Below are 12117 nucleotides of genomic sequence, written 5' to 3'. Positions count from 1 at the left end.
TTGCATTCTTCCCAACAATGTGTGAGGCATTTATTTTGCAAATATTGTCTTAGCTGCATTTTTCACGGAGAAAGACTTAAATCATCTGTTTTCAAAATCGTTTAATAAAGATTTTTATCTTTAAATAAATTTCCTTTTGGTTTGTCTATTTATGGAGGGTTATTGAAAGAAAGGAAATGGCAACCCACTCCACTACTCTGGCCTGGAAAATCCCATGGACGGAGAAGCCTGCAGGCTACAGTCCATGGGGTCGCGAAGAGTCGGACACGACCTTCGTGTGTGAAATACACGAATTTCAATAGTGAAATTAAACTTTCACTATTGAAAGAAAGGAGTCAAGAAAGCAAACTCGAAAGTGGAAAACTTTGTGCTTAGCCAACACCCTGGGTAAGGGAAAGTGGCATCTACGAAAATACGAAACCCCAGCTAGACACGGAGGTCGTGGCTCAGGAGCAAGGTTTCCAGGGCGCACGCGCAGAATCTCACCTGGCGCCCCCATCCTTCTTTCTTCCCCCGGACAATGTTATCGCGAGTCTTGGGATCAACTTGTGGAGATTGCGGAGGCAAAGTTATCGCGAGAAGTAATTGGTTGCTATAGTTGCGAAAAACGCTTCTGCGGCTGTTCGGTAAGACTGATAGTACTCCTTAGAAAATCATCTCTTTTCGGGCTCACCACTCCAACCCTGTGGCCACACCGCGTTACCTTAGTCTCTTCTCCTTCAGCTTAACCCACAGGCCGCATCTCTGCACGATTTTACTCGCATACAAACCTGAAAGCTGCCGACCCCGCTAAGCCCCCGACTCTCCCGCCAGGCCCAGGCCTCCCACTCAAAGCCAGACTCAGAACCCACTTCCCGGTTTGCGCCGAGATTCCCCCACAAGATAAGCGCACACTGGACTTCTGCCCCCAGACCCCCGCCAGTAACATCATCTTTCATGTAAACTGTTCCTTTTTCGTTGTTTTTTTTTAGCGATTTAAAAATTGTTTTATTATATTAAAATTTTAAAGATTGTAGTATAGTTGATTTACTGTAGTTCATCTAACCTATTTCTAATCTGGCTTCCCCTCCTGAAACTTCTGAGCAGATAACAAGAAACGCGTACCTTGTCAGTGGCAACAGGAGCCCCCACCTGACTGCCTTGACTATAACTTTTAGCTGGCCAGATTTCTTGCACTCATTTAACAAATATGCTGCTAATGACTCTTGCCGACAAGGCATGATGCCAAGGCACTCAGGGGCTGCAGAAATGTGTGACAGATTACTTGTCTTTAAAGGAGTAATTGAGCATTCAGTAGCACTCAAGTAGTGCCTGTCAATAACACCTTTTGTGCAGTGCTTCATTGATTAAGCAGTTTTACTATTTTAGTGGATATTCACAACAAATGTGTAACAGAGCAGGTTATATTATCTGTTTTACAGAAGGTGACACTGAGGCCCAGAAAAGTTAGGCATTTCTCCAGGATCAGGCTAGTGAAGGCCTAATTCGTGTACTGCTATTGAAAAAGAAAAAAGGAAACTTATGTACAAGATCATTTCAAATATAAACTTGGTAAGAAAGTTGTCAGGGCCACTTAGGCCCTAAGTCAGCCTGGAGACATAACTGTTTCACAAGTGATCTGAGACTTGTAGGTAACGGAAAATGAGCGAGTTGTTAGAAAGAGGCAGAATACTTACAAAGCTTGGGGACAGAAATCTCTCTCTTTTTTTTGTACCACCAGCCTAGACACACTTAACAAAGTATATCCTATGAAAATGTTGGAATTGCATTAAGTTCCATTTTTAATTGAGTCAGAAAATATGACCTCTTTTTTTCCTTAACAACTATCCAATTTATTTTTGAAATTGTGTCCTTAGTGTTGTAAAATCATTTGAAAATATCTTTGACTAAATAAGACATAATGTCAGAACTTTTTTCAGTGGGCTAACATTCTGTATGCTTGCTACTTTCTTGTTATCAAAAGATGTTTTTCTAAAACTGAGAGATTAAATAACCCTTGAGGGGAGTCTTGCACATCAGAAAAAAAAAAAGAAAAAAGCTACCAAAACCACTATGAAGGATGTGGGGGATGGGAGGTGGGGTGATGGCTTTCCTACCCTCTTTGCCTTGTCATAATTTGTTCTTAATGGGTAGTTACATGTATAAGGACGATTTTTTAGCACTAACCAGCAGAGTCATCCTTGTGACTAGTTCCCTAAAGCACTGCCTGTCTGGCACCAATGATTGGAAAGGGGACAAAGCAGTATCAGAGTAAGGCATTTCCCTAGGTTTTCCCCTGGTATTGGTTATGCTGTAATGTGGATAGTTGTGCAGCTGTGGCGTATAAGGGAACAGATTCACTTATTATGTTCACAGAGCTCAAAGAAGACCAGAGAGACTTTGCCCAGGTGCTGATATGGAGCAGGTGTCATCAACAGGCAGACCTGTGCAGATCACTGTGACAGAGGGATATGACTTGGTAAAGTTATTTTCGGGAATCCTGGAAGTCCCTAGTTTATTCGTTCTTCTTAAAAGTACTTTTGTCTTCAGTCTCTTGTCTCTCTGTCAGTCATCCTATTGTGGCTTGGGGAAGAATGTGTTGGGAACATTAGCAGGAGGAATGGAGTTCTGCATATTTCTGTCCCACCAGATCCCTTGGCTTTACATAGTAATGGCACTTCCTTCTCAGTGTTCCTTATTGTCAGTCTATAATCTGCAAGTCATGTCAGTGTGCATAAAATACCTGGCAATTTAAATACTAAACTTAATGAGGGTAAAACAGCTGGTTTTCATTTTCCTAAACAGCAATTCCTTTCTCCTGAAAAGGATGTGAATTCTTCCAGAGCTTCTCTTGTGATTAATTTCATTTGATGAAACTACAGTATAAGTATTAAACTTTAAAAGAATAATGAAATGTCAAAATATTCATTCAGTACTATGAAGTCAAACAGCTTATTCCAAAACAGGATATAATAAATGATCTCTACTTTATTTTAAAGGTATATATAAATGTGTATATATATCTACATAACAGCAAAACACTAGAAAATATATTATTACAGGTAATTAGTTTTTCTATGTGCTTTCCTCACTTTTTCAAAACTTCCACTCCAATTAAAAATGAAATCATAAAAAATTTCCACAGTGTGCTTTTATAATCATATAAACACAATTGAAAAACTTAGTTTTCAAAACTTCCAACTTAATGGCCTTTAAATAGAACATTGCATTTAGCTACAGCTGTATTTGTTTAATGACTTTCTGCTGCTGCTGCTGCTGCTGCTAAGTCGCTTCAGTCGTGTCCGACTCTGTGCGACCCCATAGACAGCAGCCCACCAGGCTCCCCGGTCCCTGGGATTCTCCAGGCAAGAACACTGGAGTGGGTTGCCATTTCTTTCTCCAATGCGTGAAAGTGAAAAGTGAAAGTGAAGTTGCTCAGTCCTGTCCGACTCTTCACGACCCCATGGACTGCAGCCCATCAGGCTCCTCCATCCATGGGATTTTCCAGGCAAGAGTACTGGAGTGGGTTGCCATGACTTTCTACTTCCCCCATTTGTATTTGTGGTATAGCTTGTTAGAAAAATGTTTAAAATGTGTCAGTTTAAGTCACAATGGGTTGCCAGACGTGGGAAAATTTTCTATTTGAATATAATTGTGAAGTATGTTTCTGTCAACAGAAAGGTTTTAAAGGAGATACTTCAGTTACCTTTATTCGTGCAGAATTCAATCAAGTGGTTCTGGGAGACTCTGCAAAAATTACTGTTTCTCCAGAAGGAACTGCAAAATACAACTTCACTTGCAGCTTTGAGTTCAATCCTGAAGGAGGAGGAATCGCTTTAGATGACCTCGCCCACAAACCTGTGTTCTGTAAGTCCTTGTGATTCTAGATACATTAATTATGTGAGTGATCAGGGTATTCTGAGGTATTTAGTAGCTCTTGTTGGGACAGGTGAACACATCTTAACCTTTTTAATCTAGGAATAACACAGAATAATTTGAGTCTTACCTGGTTCTGGCAGTTGTCACTATGACCTGCTAATTTTAATCAGTTTGTATCAAAGACCTTTTGACATGTAACTGGACTTTTTAAAATGATTTAAAACTTTTTTCCAGATTGGCTTTATTCTTTCCAGCGGGTGATAATAAAACACATATATGATAAAAAAAAAAAGAGAATTTATACAATTTTGAAGAAACAGTAAGCAATAACATAGAAAGAAGTAAACATACTCTTTTATGAAAAAAAAGAACCCCAAATTTGAAAGCAAGACCAGTGATATATAGATAATTTGATCTATTCATGTGTACAACTCATTTTAATTTCCCTAAAAATATTATTTAAGAACTATTTAGTAACTAATAAATTCTGTTAACAGTCAAACAAGAATGAAGATAATCCTCAAATAAATCCGTGGGCATAAATGAATAGACATATAATTGGACTTTGCCGCATTGGTCTCCTAAGCTGGTTTGGAAGCTTTTCCTTTGTATTCTTATATTTAGGGCTGTCAGATTTAGGGGGGAAAAAAAAAAAAAAGCAAAAAACTATTTGAGACATATTTACACTAAAAAATTATTTGTTCTTTATCTGAAATGCATATTTAATTGGGCATGTGGCAACCCTGTCTATACTTCTGTATATTCACTGTACTGTAGAATGGTGTAGAATTCACCATACTGCAGTTTTTAACTATCTTCCTTTTTAGAGGAGACACTTTTTGAAATCAGACTGTATCTTATTTCAGAATTTCTAGCACCTAGAAATATCTGGGATATAAAAGGGCTCAAAAATATTTGTTGCAAGAATGAATGGATAAATAAATGGATAGTTTCTATATTCACACTTTTACAGTTTCTAGCTACATAATATTATCTCTGAAACACTTTGTCCCTAAACCTATGCTGCTAAGTCACTTCAGTCGTATCCGACTCTATGCGACCCCATGGACAGGCAGCCCACCAGGCTCCCCTGTCCCTGGGATTCTCCAGGCAAGAACACTGGAGTGGCTTGCCATTTCCTTCTCCAATGTGTGAAAGTGAAAAGTGAAAGTATCCGACTCTTGGCGACCCCATGGACTGCAGCCCACCAGGCTCCTCCGTCCGTGGGATTTTCCAGGCAAGATTGCCGTACTGGAGTGGAAGTCTTTGTTTTATTTTGTTTTAACCCATATCCTTTTTTTTGATAGTGTGATTTTAAATTTTTTATTTTATTTATTTATTTTTATTGAAGTACAGTTGATTTATAATGTTGTGCTTGTAAGGTAAGGGAGTTAGAGAAGGCGAGGTTCAGAAAAAAAAGGAGACTGGCACTTTACAGGAACAGATCACCTTTAATGAGGTGAGAGGGGGCAGCAGTCAGATCAGCGAGCTGCTGCACTAACCTAAGAAATAAGTAAGTATAAATAGGCATGTATGTGGAAAGTTAGGGTCTTAAGGAGACCCTAACTTAAGAAGAACCTGTTCTTCTCCAAGGTTGTTCAGAGTAGTTATCTCTTAAACACCTGGGGCAAGGAATTTTGGAGATTGGCCAGGGGCTGGACTAGCTAGGAGCTGGGTGAAATCGACCTTAATGTCCATTTTTTCCTTCCCTTGAGAGTTCTTTGTTTTGCATAGAATGGTGGGGAGGACCAGAAGGGGAGTGTTAGCTCCAGGCTATTTTGAGCCATGTAACTTTCCTTCAGTGTTAATTTCTACTATACAACAAAGTGACTCAGTTATACACATATATGCATTCTTTTTTAATATTCTTTTCCATTATGGTTTATCCCAGGAGATTAGATATATTCCCTGTGCTGTACAGTAGGACCTTGTGGTTTATCCATTCTAAACTTGATAGATTGACTTATTAACCTCAAACTCCCAGTCCATCCCTCTCCCTCACCCACTTTGCCTTGGCAACCACAAGTCTGTGGTCTGTGTCTGTGAGTCTGTTTCTGTTTTATGGATAGGTTCGTGTGTGCCACATTTTATTTATTTATTTTTGTTTTGTTTTGTCTTTTTTATTATTAACATTAGTAGCCTTGAGATATGTTTAAATTAGAATTGTCATTTTGAATGTTCACATATACCATAATTTGACTTATGAGGACTTTTTTAATTTAAAAAGTTTTTATTGGAATATGGTTGATTTACAGTGCTGTGTTAGTTACTGCCATACAGCAAAGAGTCAGTTACACATACATATATATCCACTTTTTTGTGCCATATTTTAGTTTCCATGTATAAATGATATCATATGGTATTTGTCTTTCTTTTTCTGACTTACTTCACTTAGTATGGTAATCTCTGGTTGCATCCATGTTGCTGAAAATGGCCTTATTTCAGTCTTCATTATGGATGTCTGGTATTCTGTTATGTGTGTGTGTGTGTATGTATGTATCCTCCTTATCCATTCATCTGTCAGTGGACATTTAAGTTGTGTCCGTGTCTTGGCTATTGTGAATAGTGCTACCGTGAACGGGAGTACATGTGTCTTTTTTGAATTTTTTGAATTATGTATCTTTTGAATTATAAATTATAGATGGATAAAATGTGTGTACAAAATTAAATTATGTACCATAATTAAAGTATGTACCATAATTAAATAAACAGAATAGTGAAGCCTATCTAAGTATTTTGCTAATGCAGAAGCCACAGAAGGAAAACAAAATACATTTTACATAAGCAACTATAAGATATCACAAACTGAGATACAATTTGCAGTTCTGTTCTGTACTTTCCCTTTAAAGAGCTCCTATATACCAATTAAAAAAACACCTAGAACCTAACAGGTAAGTCCACAAAGCATATGAAAGAGATATGAAAATTTCACAGATAAACATAACTTACGGTTAAACATAAGGAAAATGTTCAATCTCACTTTAATATGAGAAGTAAAATTAAGCAGAGATTCCATTTTCACAATTAGCAAGATCACAGAGTTTAATAATGTAACATTTAGGCAAGTATGTTACCAAATTGTATTAACTTTGCCAAAAATGCTGACAGAGGAACCTAAATTTAGAGGAAACAAGGATTGAGAAATAAATACAATGAGAAAGAAAAAAGATGAATCCAGAAGGTGAGATATTCTCTGTAACTGTCCTGATGTCTTCAAGAAAGCAGTGCCATATTAAAATAACGTATGTGGGAGGAGAGACGGTTGTAAATGAAAAGAACATGAAGAAACATGACAGCCAATTGCAACATGTGGCCTTTGAGACAAACCAGCTACAGAATAAATTTTGGGGCAGTTAAGAAATGTTAGATGTAGACTGGGCATTAGATGCATTAAGGCATTATATTTAATGCTGTTACACATATTTACTAGATGCGATAGAGATGTTGCGGTTATGTAGGAAAGTATCATATTTTGGATTTGTATACTTTAATATTTGGGAGTAAAATGTAAAGATGTCTGTAACTTCCTTGGAAGTATTTCCACAAACATGAAGCAAATATACGCTAACTGTTGTTAAACCTCTGTGTGTGTGTGTTAGTCGCATCCAACTCTGTGACCCCGTGGACTGTAGCCCACCAGGCTCCTCTGTCCATGGGGTTTTCCAGGTAAGAATACTGGAGTGGGTTGCCGTTTCCTTCTCCAGGGGATCTTCCCAACCCAGGGATTGAACCTGGGTCTCCTGCATTGCAGGCAGATTCTTTACCATCTGTGCTACTCATTTTTACATATTTGAAATTTTGCATAATAAATATTGACACATACAAGGAATGATGCTGCAGTGAAAAAACTGGTACATACCTTGCATGCTCTATAAATTACTCCAAGGTGTGCTAAGGCCTGTGCTAGGCAATATGGGAAGATCTGGAACAGTGTTTTTCAAACTACAGATGGTGATTTTTAGTCTTTCTGAAAATTGATTGAGGGAGTCATGACCAGTAATTTCTTATACATGAAACATAATAGAAAATACCTAAGGATTTTGAGCTAGTAAGGATGAATAATACGTGAAACTTTGTTATAATCATATGTACCAGTAAATTATACTTATGTGTGTACATGATTATGATATAAAATCCTTTTTGAAAATAACTTGCATGGAAAAAAGTTTAATAGTCACTGAGAAGGTCCAGTGTCTCCCACAGGAAGTCACTAATAATGGTGCCTTCTCGAGTTTCCAGTTCATTTCTCTTAACTTGATTTTCTTTGACAGTGCTTTGTTTGTTGCACCTTGGTTATCTGATTTGTGAGTTAGACATGTTCTCATTTCTTTGTTTTGATTTTTCTAGTAACAGTGACTGAAGTTTTACCAAAAGAAAAGAAACAGAAAGAGGAGAAGACCATGATTCTTGGTCAAGCTGTGGTGGACCTTCTTCCTCTACTGGAAGGTCAGATGTGTGATTTGCTCAACAGCAGAAATAACAAAGCTTGTAAAACTTAGTTCCAGAGAAGTACAAAAATACCCTCAATGAATTTGAGAGATGCGATGAAAAGATGAGCACAGCTATCTCTGCAAAACCCTTCCTTTTTTGGCTTGACTTGGGCTTCTTTTCACAGGAGAAAGTTCGTTTGAAACAATGGTACCACTGCACCCTGTGCCAGGTTCGCCCATAGAACCTTTTCGGTCAGGTGTTAAGGTAATCAGAGTTTTAACTCTCCAACATTTCAGCCTGATACTCAGTCAAGACTGTCTGCACTTAAGGTTCAGTTTAGTTGAGTTTAATTCTTCAGGCACCTTCTTTCCTTCTTTTCACAGGCACACATAGTGCTAGGTTCTGGGAAACAAAGATAATAAGGCAGAATCCTACCTTAGGAGTTCATAGTCCACACATCAAAAGTTATGACCACCAGTGTGATTAAATGGTGGGGTGGGGTATATGGACACAGAGTAGATATCTGTTACTTTGCCCAGGGGTATATATAGGGAAGGTTTAACCGTAAAAATACTTCTTTAACTATGTCCTGGTGGGTTAAATTAAGTAGTATATGAAGGCACCTAACACAGTTTCTGTCATGGCAGCCTGCCCCTGACCACTGGAAGAGGGGAAGCATGAATTGGTAGGCTGTGCCACTGGTTTGTATCCTGGGCTTTGTTTCACAGTTTCTCCTGGCATCGGTAGCTTCTTGAGGCTCTGCTTTTACCACTCTTGTGCAGGTACACACTCACTCTTCAGCGGATACCACAGCTGTCTTCTGTTTCGCACAAGTCAAGGAGAGAGAAAGGCCTAACTGTCCCAACTATTCTGAATGCAGTTCCCTGTTTAACAATTGAGGTGGATCCTTCCTGATTGTTGTGGATTCTGCCACAATCCACTCTACCTCTGCTGTGATTCTCTCCTCTTATTGTAGGATATGATTGTTTTTTTCTAGTTTTTTTTGGTCGATCTGATTTAATTTTCTTTCTGTCTTTCAAGGATTCCTAAAACTGTGTAGTCCGGTGATGGCATTTCTTGTTCTTGGGCTGTTATAGCATTATTGTTTTATTGATGATAAGGATAATCATTTAGTATCTTTCTGTCATTTCATATGCTGGAAAGAGGTAGATATTTGAGCTCCATTTGCTTTCCTTGGTCCAGTGTCCCAGCCTCTGTGCTGTTGATTTCCTTTAAATCACTGTAGGAGAAAAGTTAGTCAAATGATTTGCCAGTCCTCATGACCTCTGCTCATAATATTCCTGTGTTTAATTGTTTCACATACTCAAGGAAAAAATATATGACAAGAGTTCTCACTAATTTTATGTATTAGCATATATACTAGTTTTTTCAAGATTCAGAGACTAAAATGATATAAACCTGTCCTTGAAAAGGAGACTTCAATTTGTCATCTGGTATTCCTTGTCATATTCAATAATACATATTAGAAACCTGAGGGACATTTCACTTATCTTCTCAGAGACATATTGATCAGAGATACCACATTCTCCAATGTCTCTCTTTCTTAAAAGTCTTTCCTCCCTTTGATATTCTGATTTCTAGCTCACTGACTATACCTTCTTAGGTTCCTGCATTGCATCTCTTTCCCCTGGTGGTGGTGGTGGTAGTACTAAGTCATGTCTGACTGTAGCCCCATGAACTGTAGCCCACCAGACCCCTCTGTCCATGGGATTTCCCAGGCAAGAATGCTGGAGTGGGTTGCCATTCCCTTCTTCAGGGGATCTCTCCGACCCAGGGATTGAACCCAGGGCTCCTGCACTGCAGGCATATTCTTTACCATCTGACTCACCACTGAAGCTCCTCTTTTTCCTCTATCTGTTGCTTAGTATGAAGGTTCTGTCCTTGGTCACCTTCTTTTCTTAATCTGTGTTCAACTCGTAGGGGAGGGCTGTCATCCATAAATTTGAGGGGAAGGGTATCATCCATGAATTTCACATGTAGAGTCTGACATTCTGAAATTCAGGAGAGGGGTCTGAGCTGCTGAATTAAATTCTTCAGACCCCTCTCCTAAATTTCAGAATGTCAGACTTTACAATTACCTACTGATTTCTCTATAATGAAATTCCACTCAACATTTTAAAACTGAACTTAGTACTTCCTTTTATTTTATTTTGGATAGTGGCATCACTCATTCATAAATCATAGGACATATATAGAATCTATATTACTTCCATGACTGCTCACCTGGACTCTGACACTAATCTGCAAATTGGCCCTGCACCAAATCCAGCCTTTTCTATCTCCTCAGTGCCTTTGGAATCTCTCTTCTTAGCTTTATTCTTACACTTTATCACCTTGTAATCTCTCACCTGTAACATTACAAGTAGACTTGTAGCTGCCTTTGCTTCCCTCCAGTTCTGCCTCTTTGCCACCCCATGGACTGCACCAAGCCAGGCCTCTCTGTCCATCACCAACTCCCGGAGTTCACTCAAACTCACGTCCATTGAGTCGGCGATACCATCCAACCATCTCATCCTCTGTTGTCCCCTTCTCCTCCTGCCCTCAATCCCTCCCAGCATCAGGGTCTTTTCAAATGAGTCAGCTCTTCGCATCAGGTGGCCAAATTATTGGAGTTTCAGCTTCAACATCAGTCCCTCCAATGAACACCCAGGACTGATCTCCATTAGGATGGACTGGTTGGATCTCTTTGCAGTCCAAGGGACTCTCAAGAGTCTTCTCCAACACCACAGTTCAAAACCATCAATTCTTTGGTGCTCAGCTTTCTTCACAGTCCAACTCTCACATCCATACATGACCACTGGAAAAACCATAGCCTTGACTAGATGGACCTTTGTTGGCAAAGTAATGTCTCTGCTTTTTAATATGCTGTCTAGGTTGGTCATAACTTTCCTTCCAAGGAGTAAGCGTCTTTTAATTTCATGGCTGCAATCACTATCTGCAGTGATTTTGGAGCCCAGAAAAATAAAGTCAGCCACTGTTTCCACTGTTTCCCCATCTATTTCCCATGAAGTGATGGGACCAGATGCCATGATCTTAGTTTTCTGAATGTTGAGCTTTAAGCCAACTTTTTCACTCTCCTCTTTCATGTTCATCAAGAGGCTCTTTAGTGCTTCTTCACTTTCTGCCATAAGGGTGGTGTCATCTGCATATCTGGGGTTATTGATATTTCTCCAGGAAATCTTGATTCCAGCTTGTGCTTCTTCCAGCCAAGCATTTCTCATGATGTACTCTGCATATAAGTTAAATAAACAGGGTGACAATATACAGCCTTGACGTACTCCTTTTCCTATTTGGACCCAGTCTGTTGTTCCATGTCCAGTTCTAACTGTTGCTTCCTGACCTGCATATAGGTTTCTCAAGAGGCAGGTCACGTGGTCTGGTATTCCCATCTCTTGCAGAATTTTCCACAGTTTATTGTGATCCACACAAAGGCTTTGGCATAGTCAATAAAGCAGAAATAAATGTTTTTCTGGAACTCTCTTGCTTTTCTGATGATCCAGCGGATGTTGGCAATTTCATTTCTGGTTCCTCTGCCTTTTCTAAAACCAGCTTGAACATCTGGAAGTTCACAGTTCATGTATTGCTAAAGCCTGGCTTGGAGAATTTTGAGCATCACTTTACTAGCGTGTGAGATGAGTGCAATTGTGCGGTAGTTTAGGCATTCTTTGGCATTGCCTTTCTTTGGGATTGGAATGAAAACTGACCTTTTCCAGTCCTGTGGCCACTGCTGAGTTTTCCAAATTTGCTGGCATATTGAGGGCAGCACTTTCACGGCATCATCTTTTAGGATTTGAAATAGCTCAACTG

General features: G+C 39.1%; 1 protein-coding gene across 2 annotated transcripts in view; it reads left to right on the top strand.

The window, feature by feature from the left end:
- Positions 1-234: 234 nt before the first annotated feature.
- CFAP70 (cilia and flagella associated protein 70) overlaps positions 235-12117 on the top strand; it is an 84181-nt gene continuing 72298 nt past the window's right edge. Inside the window, exons 1-5 of one of the 2 annotated variants that reach the window (XM_010852279.1) lie at positions 235-626; positions 2356-2458; positions 3657-3846; positions 8206-8304; positions 8474-8553. In XM_010852279.1, coding sequence (XP_010850581.1) covers positions 2396-2458; positions 3657-3846; positions 8206-8304; positions 8474-8553 — 432 coding nt within the window. In that variant the 5' untranslated portion in view covers positions 235-626; positions 2356-2395. Of the gene's footprint in view, positions 627-2355; positions 2459-3656; positions 3847-7615; positions 8305-8473; positions 8554-12117 lie in introns of those variants that run through there. The other variant, XM_010852280.1, reaches the window with a different exon arrangement.

Source organism: Bison bison, unplaced genomic scaffold (genome assembly GCF_000754665.1).
Source record: "Bison bison bison isolate TAMUID 2011002044 unplaced genomic scaffold, Bison_UMD1.0 scf7180017864309, whole genome shotgun sequence".
In the NCBI taxonomy this organism is placed as follows: domain Eukaryota; kingdom Metazoa; phylum Chordata; class Mammalia; order Artiodactyla; family Bovidae; genus Bison; species Bison bison.
The sequence above is the reverse complement of the archived record's forward strand: the minus strand, read 5'-3'. Positions and strand labels throughout refer to the sequence as shown.